This window comes from Haliotis cracherodii, unplaced genomic scaffold (assembly GCF_022045235.1).
Source record: "Haliotis cracherodii isolate W230 unplaced genomic scaffold, xgHalCrac1.p SCAF_1, whole genome shotgun sequence".
NCBI lineage: Eukaryota > Metazoa > Mollusca > Gastropoda > Lepetellida > Haliotidae > Haliotis > Haliotis cracherodii.
The window spans coordinates 78,284,053-78,303,864 of record NW_027266264.1 but is presented as its reverse complement, the minus strand read 5'-3'; the positions used below and the strand labels follow the sequence as shown (position 1 = coordinate 78,303,864).

Here is a 19,812-nt window from a genome sequence, read left to right as displayed (position 1 = left end):
AATGATACAATATATATGTTGGCTACAAGTCATGCATCTAATACTTGTGTGATTGGGCCCGTAAGTCCTAGCATCTGGACCCGATAATACAGTGGACAGTCGCATCAACAGCAATTTGTCACACAATGATCCACAACCACCCAGCGTACAGCCCACAGTCTTTGATCTAAAGTCATATTCCCACTTGACAGTCACTGACAAATCCCTCATCCAGTTGCTTCTAATGGCAAAGATTGACATTGAAAACCTTTGTCCCCATCACCTCCAACAAGTAGGCTGTATATGTTTTGTGGAATAGCCTCAAAGCAAAGAAAATGGTCTTTAATAATATTTGTCCCCATTAAGGCGAACATCTTCGCCTTTGAATTATCATTTAAACCCGATTCATACAAAACTGAACAAAAAAATGTCAAAAATTATATCTCTTGACTAACATGGTAGCCTTGAATCCTTCCAGTTCCCAAAACTTGAAATAATAAAGAACTAACATTCTGAGACTGCAAGACAACAAGCAATGAATGGGGAAAGCCCAAGAAGACCATTCCCCAGGAGAGGTAGAGGCCTTGACACAATGTTAGTCACATCGGGCTGTGAGGTTGGTTGTAGCTCAGGAGGTGAGCCCCGATCCTGTCATCAAGGCTGCTGCTACCGTCATTGAGGTGGCTGAGATGGGGCTTGTTAATCCGATCGGGTGGTGAGGTTGTGTGTGGTTCAGGAAGAAAGCCCTGATACTGTCATCAAGGATGTTGCTACCGGCACTGTGCTGGTTGAGTAGGAGGGGGCTTGTTAATCCGATCGTGTGGTGAGGTTGTGTGTGGTTCAGGAAGAAAGCCCTGTTGCTGCCATCAAGGATGTTGCTACCATCACTGTGCTTGTTGAGTAGGAGGGGACAAAGTGAGGTTGTGTGTGGTTCAGGAGGTGAGCTCAGATCCTGTCATCAAGGATGTTGCTACCGTCACTGTGCTGGCAGAGTCAGAAGGTGCTTGAGAGGTCTGCACCAAGGTCTTCAGGCGAGACAGGTGAACCAGAGCCCTGAAACAGAAGGACGTGTTGTCTGTGTCAACTGTACTAGCCCATGCTGACCTGAAAAACTGGCTTAACGGCTATTTGATCTTCCAGACCTGTCGGTCAGTAATATTAACTTTATCAGGTCTAAGATGATACTTGATAAGAAAAGCTAAATATCCTTTATTTTCAATGGCCTTGAGGATTTCCCTGTATTCCCCTGTTGTGGGTTTTCGGACGCTTAAGAAACATTCATAGTACTCGCTAATCATTTGAACAACTGTAAAACATCTCACTTAAAAAAAGACGACTATCATAAAAACAGGCCATGATCATTTTACAATGTCTGTGTGATGCCACACCCCTTGTGATAGCGTGAGTAATCGCGATAAATATGGCCGTCGCAAAACCTATGATCTGAGTATATGCTGCAGCAGTAGAATCCTGCTTGTGGTGTACATACTTCTCCAGTGACTGTCCGCCGGGCTCTACCTGGAAGTTGTAGTCCTGCAGAGCTGGCAGGTCCAGCGGGTTGGTCATCGACTTGCTGGACATTGTCTGCAACACATACAGCCACCATGCATCAATCTCGCACACTCATCTTATGAATACACAGACTGTGGTGTGTACTCTGGTCGTACACTCACATACAATGCTACATTATTCAATATACAAGACAAGCTCTGGAAATAGAAAAGAAAAGTCAGATTTACTAGCAGTGTATTAACCTAATTGCTACAACCAGCAACGATCCAAGCCTGGTTTAACCGACAGACTTTCTTTCGGATTGTGATCCGAGCTGTGAACCTCCCAAGGAAGGGAGGTAACTCTGAAGTTGCTATTGCGGTTTGATGTTGATGATGTGCTTGTTTGAATATCGTGGGCATTTTGGGGTTAGAAATTTTGTAACTATGATTATATAAACTTTCATCTGTTCAGCAAATACAAAATATGAACCTAGCATTGTCAAAATCAGCAATAAATGTACAGTTATTATCCAGGGTGTGAAAGTGTGGGAGAGCCTGAAATGGAATTACATATTTTTTTTAGGCGTTTATTTGTGAGAAGCACTTCAGTTCACTGTGTGCATAATTACATTATTAACATTCTTAGGTAATTACATTCAAAGTAAAGTTTCAGTAACTTGAATATTGAATGTGATATTTAATAATCAAGACTTCACGGAAACTTCTTATTTGTTGTAGTTGAACCAACAATCCACAACATATTGAAGACTGCGGTGTATGAAACCTATTTGAGAGGTAGTCAAGTTGAGTACGTCAGAACAATACCCTTTTATGTCTACAGAAGGATATCATATAACTATAAACAACAAAGGCATTGCCAAATTGCTGCTTATATATTCTCCTAATATTGTCAGAAAATATTTATTCGTATGTCAATATCACCCCTGTTGCAGACACCAAAGGCATGCTTTTACATTCTCCAAATATCATCAAAAAACATTTATGTGTGTCAATCTCACCCCTGTTGCAGAAGTGGACTCTTCTGCTTGGAGTTTGAACAGCATATTCTTAAGAGCCTCGATACTGCCGGGCTGCTCACTGCCAGTCAGAGTAGGGGACGGGATCTGCAACACAACATACAGACAATGTATCAGAGCGTCCACTAGTTTCTTGGCCATCTGACCCAAGTATTAAACTTTATGACACCGTAGAGGGGTAATTGTATCAGTGTTCAAAACTAAGGGGGGTCCTCGAGGTCTTCTCATACGGTTTGAGAATCTCGAGACCCGAAAAATCCTTAAAGTTCAGCATTAGGGCTATAATAAGGATCCCTTGACTTTTATGTTGTTTTTTTTAAAAAGGGAATCTACCATCTAATTCTAATTATTCAAGCAGTGAAGTGAAAGTTGTTCCATCCTGCTTGATCTCTACTTATTTTCTAACCCCTACTCAGTCACTTCCTAGCCCCTACTCAGTCCCTTCTTAACCCCTACTCAGTCCCTTCTTAACCCCAACTTAGTCCCTACTTAGTCCCTTCTTATCCCTATTTAGCCCTACTCAGTCCCACCTTAGCCCTACTCAGTCACTTATTAACCCCTACTCAGTCACTTATTAACCCCTACTTAGTCCCCTCTTAACCCCTACTCAGTCCCTTCTTTACCCCTAATCAGTGCCTTCTTAACCCCTACTTAGTCCCTTCTTATCCCTACTCAGTCCCTTCTTTATCCATATTTAGCCCTACTCAGTCCCTCCTTAACCCTACTCAGTCCCTTCCTAGACCCTACTCAGTCCCTTCTTAACCCCTACTCAGTCCCTTCTTAACCCCAACTTAGTCCCTTCTTATCCCTATTTAGCCCTACTCAGTCCCTCCTTAACCCCTACTCAGTAGTCCCTTCTTAATCCCTACTCAGTCCCTTCTTAACCCCTACTCAGTCCCTTCTTAACCCCTACTTAGTCCCTTCTTAACCCCTACTCAGTCACTTCTTAACCCATACTCAGTCCCTTCTTAACCCCTACTTAGTCCCCTCTTAACCCCTACTTGGTCCCTTCTTTACCCCTACTCAGTCCCTTCTTAACCCCTACTCAGTCCCTTCTTAACCCATACTTAGTGCCTTCTTAACCCCTACTCAGTCCCATCTTAACCCATACTTAGTCCCCCATTAACCCCTACTCAGTCCCTTCTTAACCCCTACTCAGTCCCTTCTTAACCCATACTTAATGCCTTATTAACCCCTACTCAGTCCCTTCTTAAAGCCCCACCCTGACTATAAATAGCCCGCAAGGTGGCGGTGTTTCAGTTTCGAACAATGACTGACAAAGTAAACACAACCGAGTGTCGGGAGAGGTTTTTTGAAAACCATACGGGAACAAGATCACCATTGACCGTCAAACTTCGTATCAACTTGAATGACAAACCATGGATACAATAAATGGCTCCATATCAAGATATAAGTCAATAAATTTTCTGTAGTTTTATCATAAAAAATCGAATCGATCGTGTTTGGCGTCTGCATGAATCACAGTGGGCGGAGCTTATTTACGTTAGCGCTATAAATAGCAAAGCACATGGTCAGATGTACATGTGACACATTCAATGCATTTGTGGTCAAAGGGAATTGTGTTGCATATTTTTACGGCAGAACATCAATTTCGGTTAATGTAACCGTAACGATACTTAAATACGAAATTGACGACGCGATTCTTTCAGTTCAATCCGAAAATTACAGATATTTGTTTAGTTTTGGTCATTTGCATTCAACAGTTAGATTTGTGCCACACAATAATCAGTTTATATTCATAAAACTTAAATTATCACACAGATTTTCAACTAGTGTTTAGGAAGGGGCCTAATTTGAAGCACCAGAAGTTCCGCCAATATTTCTCAGCTTGACTACAATAGATGAATATGTCACGTGTATCAACATAACAATGCACATAAGCAACTGGTAAATAAGTAACGAAATATGCTTGATGTTTTGACCTATAGAAGGCGTATCCAGATAATATTGTACTTACGATAAACGAAAACTCCAATACATATATTCCAAGACAACTTTAATTATGAATTTCCTTTTCTTTCACAGAATTTTCACACACAAAACTGAGTTTGATCATTAGATCCACACTTGTCCCATGTATTTTTTTGTTCGGGGTATTTGGATACATTTCGCGCACAAGTTTTGAAATACAATATGGGATCCCTTTCCCGTTTTGTCCACACAAATCCTTCATCTGCTGCAACGTTTAATTACGTTTCTTCAAGTCCAAGTATCTACGATGTCTCCAAACACTTCGTTTATTTATCTCAGTCCAGAAGCAATGTGTTCAAATCCACGAATTTCTGCAACATGGTGGCCGCACCATTCCCCAACTGCGATTGCCTGTGCCGTGTCACGCATGGTTGACAAAAGAAGTGTGAACATACATATTCGGCTTCATCTGGTTCAACAATGAAATCTAGCTGTCACATTGATTCACTAATCCCAAGAATCGGCACTGAATTTATCAAAGTTTCTGTTGCACTTGCAAGGGCGGGAAGAGAGGCGCCATCTTGTCGATTCGAGTTGTGAATCGGAATGATGTCATCTTGAATTGGAACTTTCTCCACGATAAAGTCACCAATGTCATAATCGAAATGACCAAAGGCTCCCTGATTATCTCGAGCAAATCTTCGTCAAATTAGGCTTCACGTGAAAATGTTTTGTTGCTCATATTGAAGACAAGCGAAATTGCAAAGTTCTTCACAGTTGTAAGCAGCAACTCGATGCGCTCATAGGGCGTGGTTGCTAGGAGATCGCGTGGTCAGAAAGGGGAAAACAGTTTTTTTTAGAAAGTAATAAAAGAAATACGCAGTGCAATCCAAAAGTACCATGTACAGGATGGTTTTTAATAATAATATTCACGAAAAAAAATCTTTTCTAAAAATGCAAATTAATTTATTAATTTATCCAAAGGTCGTAACCCTGAACACGTGTTGGGTATTTGGAAGGAATTTTTGCGATGACGCCGTGAATGAGGCCGTGTGTATTACATTGTTGAATTCAACTGCCCAGGAAGATTGTTGAGGCATTGAAATTTTGACAGATGTTCGTCATGAATGGAGAGAAAAATGTATCTGAGAGAAACATTGTTGCTTTGAGCTTCGAGACAAAACATGTGTTAATGCCGAAGTAGCCAGCGACCTGAATGTAAGCTTGATGAAAATAATGTTAAAACCCATTTTCACATGACAGAATTAATGTGAACTAATATTTATCTGAACATCATTTCGAAGTCTGTGAGGCTGTCCGTATTTTATTATTTATATCTCCATTCCGACGTGAAATAATATGTCTTCGTGTCTCAATTTTGCTGCCGCTGTGGAAAATTGCGCACCGATCTAATAAAAGAAATACTACTAGATTTACCATTGCGCCGTCATAAAAGAACCAGGTCAACTTTATCTTTGTTCCGTTGTTTATTAAAAATTCGTTTCCGAAGCAAAGAGAATCGATCTACATCATAACTTAATTCATAGACTAGATTCTAGTACCAAGTGTTAAACACTTTTTTTAAATGTCATAAAATAACTTACACAATTATTGAAAGAGATTTTTTTATAAGTAATATATTTTATTTCGTCCGCCCACTCTCTGGTTAGTTCAGGCTTGAGGAGAGAAACACATACAAACAATATGGATGGCCTTATGCAAATGACACTTGGCATGCCAATCAACAGGGATGTGGGTCACTGGGACCCGCCAAGTTTCACGGATCGAGTTACTTCAGCATAAGGGCTTCATCGGACAAGTGTGACTTTGCCAAAATACATTGCTAGATCTACTTGGCAATGAAAGAATGTCACGGAAACGACAAAAAACTACTTTTATCACTTGAAAATATGTTTGACCATTACCAGGGTTTTCTACACGATCGTTGTCATCCAGATTCCAGATGAGGCAAGACGAACACAACGAAGAAAAACATTGTTGAAATCACCGATTGCCGTATATATTGTGAGAAATGCTATTTATAAACTGCAGATATACCGTACATCACAGGATAACGATTGGTGCCCCAACACATATTATGTTTCTTGTTCATTTACACTGCTCATATGCATCACGACAAACGTATTTCGTTCTCGTCCAGAGATCTAGAAATATAATTTGTGTGTTGGACTGTGTTGGATAAATCGTGGATATTCCACTGTATCATTTTATGAAGATGTGAAGACGACATAGCAGGTAGGTTTTGAAACCAAAGACGTACGCGTTTGTTGAAAAGTCTTGGAATCGTTTGATAGATATTTATATTACCATTAAAACTTACGTCCTTGTTGTCAAACGGCCCACGTGGGTGGGTGTTTACATGACGTCACCCGTTTACGCATTAACCAATGAAATGTATGTGTTATCATGACGTCATATTGACCTGTCAGATCACTTGTATAAGCTCCGCCCACTAGAGTGCGGTAGTTACTACCGCAGATGGGGCTTTAACCCATACTTAGTCCCCCATTAATCCCTACTCAGTCCCTTCTTTACCTCTACTCAGTCCCTTCTTAACCCATACTTAGTCCCTTTTTAACCCCTACTCAGTACCTTCTTAACCCCTACTTAGCCCTACTCAGTCCCTTCTTATCCCCTATGTAGCCGAACTCAGATCCTGCTGAGTCCCTTCTTACCCTTACTAAGATCCTTCTTAACCCCTAATTATCCCTTCCCAGATCCTACAGTTCCTTCTTAAACCCCACTTCATCTTACTCAGATCCTACTCAGTGCTTCTGGAATCCTTCTCAGTCCCTATGTCAGTCCTTACTGATCCCAATGCAGATCCTACTCAGTCCAAACTTATCCCCTACTTCGACCTTGCTCACCTCTACTTTTCTCTTAATAAGACTTCGTTCCTACCTAACATCAACATAGAGCCTGATCTGTCATACTTTCCCCTAATAAAGTATGTCCCTTACTCAATCCCTACCTACAATCTCTTCAGTCCCTACTTAATCCCTTCTCAGTTTCTACTTATCTTACTCAGGCCTTTTCAAAATCAGCTATAAGTCGGTCCGTACTTACCAAGTCCTGCTGTCATAACTTCTACAGAAGTATGTAGCCTACTCAAACACAAGTCCCAAAGAGGGACAGGTCAGCCCAAATTGGTAGGCAGAAGCCGACCTCTTAGCACTTTAGCGAGGAAGAAGAGCTTACCTTCTTCCCACTGCGCAATGCACTGCCAATGTGTTTTCTGTCATCAACATATACAGGGGATTTACTGAAACAAACAACAGCACCATAAGTCTGTTACCCGGTATATAAAACAAACAACAATTCTGCAGTTTCCTCACATAAAGTACACTATACAGTGAGTGAGTTGGGTTTAACACCGCTTTTAACAGTATTCCAGTTATATCGCGGCGTGTCAGCTTAATGTGTGAAGAAAGCCCTAAGTGATGCAGGTCTCAGACGTTTACTACTTTGGCGAAACCCATGAGCACGGGTATGGTGCTGACAAACCTAGAAACAAAATCGGGGCGAACTGGGATTCGATCCAACAATCATAGTTTTCTGGTTTGCCCAAGGGACGCAACTCTGCACAGCGAATCGCAGAGCCTTAGACGACTGGGCCACCCGTGCCCCCAGAAAACTATAAAGAATTACACCATTATGAAGCATAAAAATACAGAATATGTTCTCCTTTTATTTTGATATTAATTAATCAACCAAAGACCCTACTGAAAGGATTAGCCATGACTTACTATGCTCCAACCGGGTGTTCCCAGGACCGGTCTCCATCCAACACAACATCAGTGCTGGGGCTTTGATGCAGCTCTGCACCAGTGTCTGGCTTCTTTGGGCTGAACCTCACACGTGCAGGGCTGAACGTTGGCTCCTCACTTAGTACAGACATATCTGGAAGAAGAGCAGAGATTGACTTTTTATACTTTTTATACATCATACCAATACATACTACTCTGACAAGAACACCCACAAATGGAAGGCTGTGTCTTGCAATACCCACCAGCCATGACAACTACAATATGATAAAAAACAAAAAACATAGGGTGTTCTCTTGAGTAATATTTATCAGGTAAAGATATTTAATAAATAAAAGGGGCGGTGGGGTGGCCTAGTGGTTAAACCGTTGGCTCGTCACTCCGAAGACCCGGGTTCGATTCCCCACATGGGTACAAAGTGTGAAGCCCATTTCTGGTGTCCCCCGCCATGATATTGCTGGAATATTGCTAAAAGCGGCGTAAAAACATACTCACTCACTCACTCACTTATAAATGGATATGTTACATATGAAAAAAATATTCCTCAATGACAATAAAACTAACACATAATGTTCCAGATTATTAAAATCAAACATAACATATCAATAATAATCTTCTACTGACCAAATTCTTCACAGATCATATATCTTTTTATATATATTTTAAATGTTGTAATGTTTCCCTCTGTCACACAAGATTATTCAGCATAGAAGGCCTCAAGGCCCAGAGTACAAGATATTTATAAACCGTCATATACATGTGTACAATCTGTTCTAGGAGACATTAATCTGGTTAACTTACTCCAGTTACTGTCTTTGAGTATAGGACTAGCACCAGTAATATCAGAATGGGGTTGATGCTTCCCATCCGTTGAATGGGACCCACTCTCCATGCTTGAGCATCTTGGGACAGCAGCCATCTTGGACTTGGCTGCTGCCCTTTGAGGGGAACTCCGTGTTTCAGCCTCCAGCCTCTCCAAGTACCTGTCCAGTGAGGTCTTCAGCTGGTCACTCTCAGCAAGGATCTCCTTTCCCAAAGTCCTGTCCTTGGAACTGGTGGCAGCGGAGTAAACTTTAAATCCAGGATTAGAATTCTGCAGCAAGTTATCACTATCATCTAAAGATCTAGCTCTTGGAGCTAGGTCTTTCAAACCACTAGGTAAAAAGCTATGCTTGTCAGAATACTTTGAAATTCCACTAGTTGCGAGATCTGAGAAATTGAGACCTGGTCGTGAGTCAGTTAAATTTGATTTTTCATGACCTGATTTGTTAAAGGAAATATCTCTTCTGCCATTCAGAAGCAGTGAATCAACAGTGATGTCTGATTTTTCTGCATCCTGAACCCAACTAGGAGCTGGTCGACCACCAGCTAGCTGTCTCCTCATGTCTTCAAGAGAAGCATCCAGAGTATTCACCCAGCTGGGTATCGACTTCCCTGAAGAGGCGTCAAGATCACACACCCAATCTGGAGCAAGCTGACTAGATCGAGGATTGCCATGTCTTAAATGCACAGGTGATGGAGAAACCGAACGGCTCCTCATACGTTTGAGAATTTCTGAAGGATCTGAGTGTCGAGACGCTAACCCAGAATTTGAACTGGATGATCGTTTATTCATGTGTTTGAGGACGGAGGTAGGAATAGCACTATCCACTGATGACCGGCGGGATGACAAGGCATGTTTGTTGGGCTTGACAGGTATACTACCAACTGTCCGTGTTCGACTGCGCGGGGTGTGATAGGAGTAGACATGTTTCCGTTTTCCATCTTCATCAACGACGATATTCCTGTTGGACTCGGTGGGGTTGATGCTGAGCAGTGTGTCTGTTGTCATACTGCCGATATCACTCACACAATGTGTCACAGCAGAGTCGTCATCATTGATCCTGTCCAGCAGGTTGGCAGATCTAGACAGCGCATCCTCAACTGAAACATTATCATGTAACATGCAAATCACCAAAATTTATCAACCCAAATCAAGATCACATCCGTACATTACATCTGTTTTAACATGTTAAAAAAGATTAGCTTAAGATATCTTAATGTACCACTAACAATCTGTACATACGCCCTATGGTCAGGTATGGACAATTTTTTTCATGATGTGTAGAGAATTGTTCTGCTTTCCGTACTATCATAGAAAGGACACCAAGAAAGAGCGAACCAAGAGAGTTGGACCCTTGTCTTCATTTTAGTGAGCAAACACTCTTACCACTAGGCTATCCCACCACTCCAAATTTTCTTTGGGCAACACAGCTAATGATAGTTAATGAAGTAAATGCCTGATCCAAGTAATGGGCAGTACACAAATATGACCCGTGAAAATCCGGGGTAGAATTTGTCTTCAACAACCTATGCTTGCCGTAAAAAGCGAATATGCTTGTCGTAAAAGGCGAGTTACAGGATCAGGTGGTCAAGCTTGCTGACTTGGTTGATGCATGTCATCGATTCCAATTGCGTGGAATGATGTTCATGATGTAAATCATTGGATTGTCTGGTCCAGACTTGACTATTTACAGACCGCTGTCATATAGCTGGAATATTGCTGAGTGCAGCGTAAAACAACAAACCAAACCAAAAAGTACACAAATTCAAAAGATCATTTCTTGCATTTTCTGGTGACAATTTCTTGTATGAGGACTCAAACCCTTTCTATATTCTACCTTCTCGCCTTAATCCAATCTGCTCGTTCTTTTTCTTTTCTAGCAGTTTCTTCAATTTCATATGTCGCAGGTCTTGCAAGGAGTCCTTCAGGTCATTGTCTATTGCTCTTGATCTATGGGAAGCCATCTTGGATCGCACCAGTAGAAGTTCATAGGCATCCTGCTGCTGCTTTGTCCGTAACTTGCCATCAAACTGTTGTAAATAAGCAAGAAGAGCTTCTGAGGCTGACATGAATTCCCTGTTTCCAATGAGGATCTTTCCAGTAGAGCAGTGTATCCGTCTCTCCGGAAGTGCAGTCAAATCACCAGGGCTGGCAGTCATGTTGGAACAAAGGGAGATAACTGTTGTCATCAAGAGCTTGCAGATTATCTACAAGCTGTGATCTGCTTCACACCACTGCTTCCGTTGTGCAGATGCAACCTGGCTGAAAAGAGAAAGGCATTTGCACTTATTACAAGTTCAAATATCTGTGCAATTAACACATCACACAAATATATACAATGCAAGTCATTGCATTCTCTGCTTAATATAAGACTCTGGCATTTTGCTTTGTTTAAAGCAGTACCCTATCGCAACAGGGGAACATCAAGATTGGGCTTCAAATTTGGGGCGTCGAACCATGAATTTGCAATGTTTTACAAGTTTTAACCACTAGGCTTACCCACTTCCCCTTAAACTCCAAGCCTAGCGAAAGACCAATGACGATGTCTGATAAACAGCTGAACATGTTTAGACAATAAACACGAGAGATTGCAGAGAACAAGTGTGTGTCTAGAGTCCCTACAACTGATATGATAATTACTGTTTGCCGAATGTTTCACAAGGGACTTCATATTCTCGAGGGCCCTCCGTAGTGTTTGCCGACAGTTGACGTCTGCCATCTCATCTACCCATCAACATCCATGCTGCCTTCTGTAATGATCCATTGACCTCTCTCCAGTACAAAGGAATGGGCCTAAAGGACATCAACTGGATGACACTTCGCTGCCATTTGTTCTGTGACCACGGATCAATTATCATCATACATTTTTCTAACTTTTACAAATATCAAAAGAAATGAACGGACAGATCTGTTGTAGTAAGAATCATACTATCACAACATAGATCTGACAGATGTTCTTACCCCAAGAGTTGCTTTAATCCATGGGCATTTAGAAAGAGTCAGAGCTAATTTATATTTGTAACCTAGGGAGATGTTTCAATCATCTTTCACATAAACAAATATGCGGAACTGTAATGTCTACTCCTTATTTACGAGTGGGTGTTGTTTACAACATTGGCAACAAATTTCCGACCATATTGCGTCATACCATAAATTATCAAGTCTGGTCAGGCAATTCAGTTCTTGATGGCATGAGGAACGATCCATGTCCCTCATGATGAAACCAATCAGCCATGTCACACATTAGATCCTCATTACCTGGTTTAAACGACAATCACAGGATACAAGGGGCCCTCTCTGCCTCGGAATCCCCACAAGGATCGTCAATTAAGAAAACTTACCTAACAAGTTGTGTTACCCACTTATAAGCATTCAGTCAAAGAGAAGGCAACACAACTGTAAATATCACTGTGTAATGTCTATTGTCTCATAAACTACTGCAAGTGTCCCCTACATTCAACAGGTAATGTAACTTTACACTTGGTGATAATTCACTGCAGGTGCCCTCTGTGAGACAGGTATTGCACAAAGGAAGGTATCCAACTACATTTGTACATGGAAAGTGTTATCTACAGACTCACAGATGACTGACTTCCCTGATCCTACAGTCAACACAGTAAAGTGAAACTCTCTAACCTCCAGTGACCAATAAACCCTGAAATGTTATCATATCATCTTACCATAGCTTACTGCTGAGTTAGTACATGAGACCACACAGCCATGTTGAAAACAAAACAAGCAATTTTCTTTAACAATTCCAGTCTACCAAAATGAGAAAAATGTGAAATACTGTAGACTACCAATAGTCTGTGAAATCTTTAAATACTCAAAACATTTCTCTCGAATTGTTTGATCGGCAATACATGTACCTAGAAGTTGACAGATGACAAAGTAGACACAATTTATGGATAACAACTTCTTTAATTACTGTTTTGGTATGAGGATCTACACAGAAAAGTTGTTGTTACAGTATTTTAAGAAGTTGTTATCCATAAATAATGTCTACTTTAACATTTCTCTCTTCTAACATGTCTAAAGAATATTTTTTTTCCTAATGCTGACATGAGAGTTGGCTGGACCTGTTTTTTATACTATAGATTGGTTTTGGTTTCCTAAAATACATGTATTCCATCGTCCTAGTAAAGGATTATACATGAAGTACTGGTAGTACAATCACACAAGTGAAGTCTTTTCTGACATAAAATAAATCTTACAAACAATGTAATTTTACAATACATATTTGAAATGATACACAATGCATATCAAAATTACCATTAGTAATGAGAAAGACAACATATTAGTTTCAAACCAATTTGACAATCATGCTACTCAACTTGTTCATATAGGAAAAATATTAATGTCATAATCATTGTCATCGTCCTTACATGGAACATTTTGCAAATATCACTTTGGCACACACAATTATTGAAACAATCAAGTTATATTTCTGAATTATTTGAAAGCAGTTGTTATACTTCATATTGCATAGTTCTTCAAACATTATTATACAAGTACTGAGGATTAAGTAAATAGCAAAAATGATATAAATTGTCATCTTTGTACATATTGTAAGTCACCATGCTTACAAGAGGCCTTGACTCTGCCCACTGATATATGCTGCCAATAAAAATGGTGACAAACATTATTCAATAGTGGTGAATCATAAATAGCGTTCCCAATTACCATGTTAACTGTATATTAATTCTACAAACCCCTGGACGCTTTCTTTGTGGTCTGTACTTCGACCACAGCTGTCGAAGTCTAAGTATATTCTGTAAATTCCAACAAAATCTACCAGAGTAGACTAGCTTGCCTGCTGAGCTGGTATCAACTGTGTGCCCCAAGTCATACCGATATACACATAACACTTTCATGTACATGCCTGCCAACCATTGTCAGAAACTATCAATAAATTTTCACCTGCAGAAATATAAAAGCAAATAATGCGTTTCATCCATTGATAAATCCAACCCAATAAAATTTCACTTTTGTTAGGATAATCATACCAAAAACATAAACATACATGTTTCCTGTTAGCAGTGGTGGAGGCGAGTCCCCTACAGCAATTCTCATACTGTGCTGATAGCGGGGAAACGTCAGATGTACCAGCACACCATTCAGAGCTATCTACCCAGTAATAACAAGTTAATCCAGGGGATTAGAGTTTTCCATAGATCGTACCACGGCTAAAATGGTGCTTCATTTTATCAAGAACTGCTGAGAGGACAGGATTACCTAGCCTCTCATAGCTGGAGGAAATACACATGCATTAACAGTGGGATAAGGGAACAAGTTTGTCCACATGCATTCACCCCAGGTTAGAAGTTAATCCTAGAACATAATGCACGTTTGATGGTAGTTTACTTATTTCTATATGCGATCTCCCACACAGATACCAGGACAGAAGACATGCACAGGAAAAGGACAGACACTTTTATAGCCATTTGTGGTATGTGGACAGATCAACAGAGGCCTTACACTGCACACTGAGGGCCAGCACTAAATGAACATGTATGCATTATGATAGATCACCCACATTAGCTTCAGGCTTCAGAATAAGGAGAGTGTGTAGGTTCACAAGACCAAGTTGTATTTTAAATTGTGTTCTCTGTTTAGAAATGCAGGGATAAAGCTGTGACAGCCACATGAATACAGATCATGACATACCCTATTTTCTTTTGACTCTCTCATATTCTACAAAAACTAAAAACATAAAAAAATAAAAGAACCAGCCTTTCAAGTAATTAGGTTAAAATTTCATTCTCTTTTCCATGACACATTACTTTCAACTTCACCCCATGATTAACACAATGCATACAGTCTGTGCCCAAAAATACTGAGTCTAGTAGCCCAAACATGGCTCTAAGGATCATTTTCAGTTTAGGTTAGAGTAATCATATGGACTGTTATTTGCTGAGCTAAATAGAAGGACAGAATTTTACTAAGTTGCTTTAGACTAGTGTCAAAGATGCACACTGTTCATATTGTACTAACAAAGCTAAAATACCACTTTTTCTACTATCTCATCCAGCTTTAATCTTCAACATGAACTGTTAGATAAACATTTCTATCATATTTCCCACAAAATGTCAGCTGTACATAAGTGTAAACATCATAAACATGATAGCAGAGTTTCAGATCAGTTCGTTTTCTGGGACATTGTACATTATATATATTACATATATTATTATTATTGAGGGCCTGCCAAGTCAAGCCAGAAACCCATGATTGTGGGTTCAGGAAAAGTACAGTTACTGACTACATTACTTGATACTGAACTGGGATTTATTCACAAAGAGACCTTGGTGTTAGTTAGGTCACTGCAGCAAGTCCATGTCAAAGACCAGGGTTTGGACAGATGTAGCATCCAGGTCAGATCAGATCAGGTCAGGACCAAGATCACTGTTCATGATTTTCCCTCCTTGTTTGGAGTGACAAGACACAGTTACCATGGTTACATACTAAGAATTAGATCAAAACTTAGTAAGGGACCAGGGCCCCATTCCAAAAAGCGATCTTAGTGCTATGATGATTAAAAACCAATGTAAAGTATGGGAGTTGTGATCACCTTAGCGCTAAGATTACTTTGTGCAACGGGGCCATGATACAAAATTGTTGAGATCTTCATTTGACTGTTGGAAGCAGAAGTCACAATGTCTGTGTCAAAAACTTTCGAGTCTGCTAGCCCAAACTTGTCTTTTGGCATTACTTTTCATCAAATTTAGTGTATTATTAGTTCATCTTACAAGACAGAAAGAAATTTTAACTAACTCAGACTAGTTGCAAAAGTCACAGACTGGTCTCATTACAAACACACATCAATAACACCTTCTAGTATCAAATAACACAACTTTGACATATTTGACAACTGTCCATTCCATCACAAATACCTATAAATGTAGTGGTGCAAGGTTGATCGATATGAACTATTTACCAGGTAAACACTCTTACCTGTAAATTCAACCCCGACTACGAGAGGCAGGGCAGTACCGGTCAGTAAGACCTATCACTGCTATGGCTGCGGCCACCATGCCTTGTACTCCAGCCTGTACAGACATACAGCAGCAATATTCTACAGATCACCAGGCATGTTATAGGAGTTCAATACACTAGCTTGTATCTCCGCACACCTCCTTTCACCATGCCTGAGCAGCCAGCCCCAATAGCGAATTGCTTCTCCCCATTGTCAGGGTACCTCCAGCATGACATACACTGACACCCCCATGCTGGGCAATATAAGGGTGCCTACCCACTCTCAGTTTACACAATTCAGTCCCTACACCCATAGACTTACTGCAGCTACAATAGCTATTCCGTGACCGATACTAGAACTATCTCGATGGTTCAACTGATATGTCACAGATTCTAAGATTGAGTTCAATCAAAAAATCGTCTATAGGTTTATGACTATATGCATCGGAGTGGGCCATACCACATGAATTTGTGGAGGCCTATTGGAGCAGTGGTGGGTTTATTCATCAAAGCCGAACTCCCTTTGAAGGGGCAGAATATATCCTGCAATTGCATGAGGGTTTAAGGATGTTGTGATAGTCATCTTAACGCATGTTAGCATCATCCAGGGCATGATCGATGTAGAGAGAATAGAAGTTTGACCTGAGCCACCTCTCCGTGTTCAAACATCTCTCATATAACAACTTCAACCATTAAAACAAAGCCATCAATACCTCACAGCCGTCCACAATTATATGTAACAAAGCTGGAAATTCCAAAATTAATCTGTCTGTATCAAGTAGGGCTGCAATGAATACACTATGAGGCGAATACAATATGTATCATGAATATAGGGCATCTAATACGAATATTTATTTACGAATACAACAAGTCAGCAGTTGATGTATTATTTATCATATTCCGTGAAAAATACAGGATCGCTTGCTACAACACTACCTTGGGGATCCAAATAATTGGTGAGTGTTATAGACAATCAGTCGTTTAACCGGGATGGAGTTGTAGATGACCTACAAGACAGACGACTGCATGACGTGTATATATTCCATTTTGCATATCTTCCTTTGATAAATAACAGACAACTTCAAGTAAAAAACACTCTTTTAATTTTGTTGTTGTAAATATTCGATTCTAGTGACCACGAATAACGCATGAGGGGATACGGTTCGATTCACCGAATACGCGAGTGAATCGTAACAGCCCCAGTATCAAGTCATGGACCTACAGCAAACTAGCCTAAAGTTGACATGCAAGACAGCTTTAATAGAGGACATGGTGAATTGACTTTCAGAAAAAAAACCTAGAATCAGTAATCCTTTAGGACTTGTGTATGTCTTGTCACTATGATCATGTGACATTTGACTCCCTTCATGTGGACATGTGACATGTCTGTACATATCGGTGTTGTCCAGTTCTAACCTTTATAGTTATCACCTGTTACAGAGTTTCAGATCAGTTCAATTTCTGAGACACTGACTAATTGTCATTTAAAATGTCCTACAGATTTTTAACAATTTGGTAATGAAGAAAAAAAGAACATCCAATCAAAATCTGATAAAATCATGAAAATGTCCTTATGACATTTGTCTCCAGAAAAATCACTGAGCTATCATTTGAAACCTGTCGCCTTGCAGCTTGAACTCCACAGGACCAAGCCAGCTCAATGTATAAGGTTTGGTATAGATCCTTACACTGTTGTCAAGCAAAGTTTGACAATGGTATAAGGATCTACACAAAAACGTCCCCATTACAGTAAAATAAAGAAGTTGTTATCCATAAATTATGCCAACTTTGTAACACCAAACTATTCAAGTTAAACCAAGAGGCATAAACATTCTTTTCTAGACAGCATCTACAATGTTGACACTTCCTTAACTTCACTTCCATAAAGCACAATATCTAACTATCAATAACCCTCCAACGAGAACTAAATGCCTTCATTCCATCACAAAGTGATAAAACATGAATAATACCCCTAATGAAACCCAGTCTACTCATAGACTACACCCAGAGTCCCATTAGGCTTGATAAGATTAATAAAATACTCATTAGGAAAAGCCATATCTTATCTGGTAGCACACACTGTACACTATGGTCATAGGCAGTAGACAACAAGACTAGCTACCGCAGGCCAACTTAGAGCGACTAAATGCAAGTATATCGTCTGGATTAGGTGGGATTATAGGAAGAAAGCTGGGGATTAACCCGACAACATTAGCCGGTCGTCAAACCAATATCCTGACAGGCAAGGTGAAAAAGTCACTTATCAACCTCAAATAAACACATACTTTGAAAAGCTTTTATACAATTCAATTTCTACACCTATGAATGTTAACTCTCATGACTGGATTAACAACATCTAGAAGGGATTCTAAGGATAATTATACATCATTATGTACAATTGTGACTTTAATGAATAAGCAAGGATTTGACTTTGTACAACCGCGTTTCGGTAGTCGCCAATGATAATAAGTTTTCTGGTTAATGCGCCCGAGAAAGAGCGAAAGTCGTATATCAGTTTCTGCCTTGTTGGTTTCGGACAGAAAGAACACCCATGCATGACTAATAGCTTCACAAGGCAGCAGCCCTGCCTCCTTCAAACATTAAGATCACCATATCTATTTCAACAAACTGTTTCAGAAATATAGAAATCTGTTATGGCAACACCCTGAGAAAACAAAGATTTCCCCGGAATGTAGCCAAACAACCAAAGACATTTTGTGCTTCTATAGGACATTATGCAAATGATTCTCCACAGATACCTCAAATATAAAGAATACAGGTTTGTCAAACCTGATACTTAAGCAGTAAGCTACGGCACAAGCAAATGCTATGTTATTACGTTAACAAGTATAAAAACAAAAGCTTCAATCCCTATGTAACATTTTGCTGCCATCATGAATACAAATAGCACTTGCTGGACAGTCTGCTTAGGTGAAGTGCAATGGAGGTTAATGTTACTTTCAAGATTATTGCACTTCTACATGCAGCAACATGCATTCACATGTGTGTGTTGTTGCTGTACAACATGGATACCCCACTGACACAGTAAAACAACCCTGAGACAACTAGACCTTGTTTTATCCTCTTAATGCCGAGCACCAGGCAGAGTAACAACAAGTACCATCTTTTAAAGTGTTTGGTGTGAAGCAGGAAGAGATCAAACCACTGACCTTCACACTCAAGGCAGATGCTCTATCCCCTAGACCAGAGCTGTCAGTTTTGTTAGAGGAAGTTCGTGGGATGGCTAAGTGTGGTTCTGTTTGTGACTAACACTACTGTCACTGAACACGGTGAATCACAAATAACAGCATGGAGTATCTGAACAAAGACAGGCCTTAAACATCCTGTCTCTCACAGTGGAGCTAAAATAGAATTTCTGTCGGCTTAAACCAGTCAGTCAGATATCTTAATTCCACTAGATTTGAAACTGTTTAGCAGGATAGCATTAATTTCAAACACACATGTACACGTATACACTGTAAATGACTTACCGTCAAGCATGTCATTATCTAGTGGTTTATGTAAAATAACTAGATTTGGGATAACTAGTCCCTCTAGATTATGACTAGTCACAGACTAACAGGCTATTTGCCGTGTCTATACCTCGAATGTACATAAGCATAAGTGAAATCAACACATGTATTGTTCAGACATATTATGGTTCGAAATGTAGGCTTGACTCGGAAAGTAAATTAGCATGTACCGGTAATTGTGTTTCAGGAAACTAGCTCCGTTGTACGCATGCTGAAAAGCTTCCCGGTCTTTACGCATGCTGTTTTTATACATTAGAG

General features: G+C 40.0%; 1 protein-coding gene across 1 annotated transcript in view; it reads right to left on the bottom strand.

Moving 5' to 3' along the window:
- Window positions 1–385: 385 nt before the first annotated feature.
- Window positions 386–19,812, bottom strand: part of LOC139469235 (uncharacterized) — a 30,905-nt gene continuing 11,478 nt past the window's right edge. Inside the window, exons 2-8 of the mRNA XM_071251376.1 lie at window positions 10,887–11,311; window positions 9,028–10,149; window positions 8,209–8,362; window positions 7,661–7,724; window positions 2,492–2,596; window positions 1,469–1,563; window positions 386–1,032 (exon numbers count right to left, since the gene is read on the bottom strand). Of these exons, the coding sequence (XP_071107477.1) occupies window positions 912–1,032; window positions 1,469–1,563; window positions 2,492–2,596; window positions 7,661–7,724; window positions 8,209–8,362; window positions 9,028–10,149; window positions 10,887–11,238 (2,013 nt within the window). The 5' untranslated portion in view covers window positions 11,239–11,311 and the 3' untranslated portion in view covers window positions 386–911. The remainder of the gene's footprint in view (window positions 1,033–1,468; window positions 1,564–2,491; window positions 2,597–7,660; window positions 7,725–8,208; window positions 8,363–9,027; window positions 10,150–10,886; window positions 11,312–19,812) is intronic.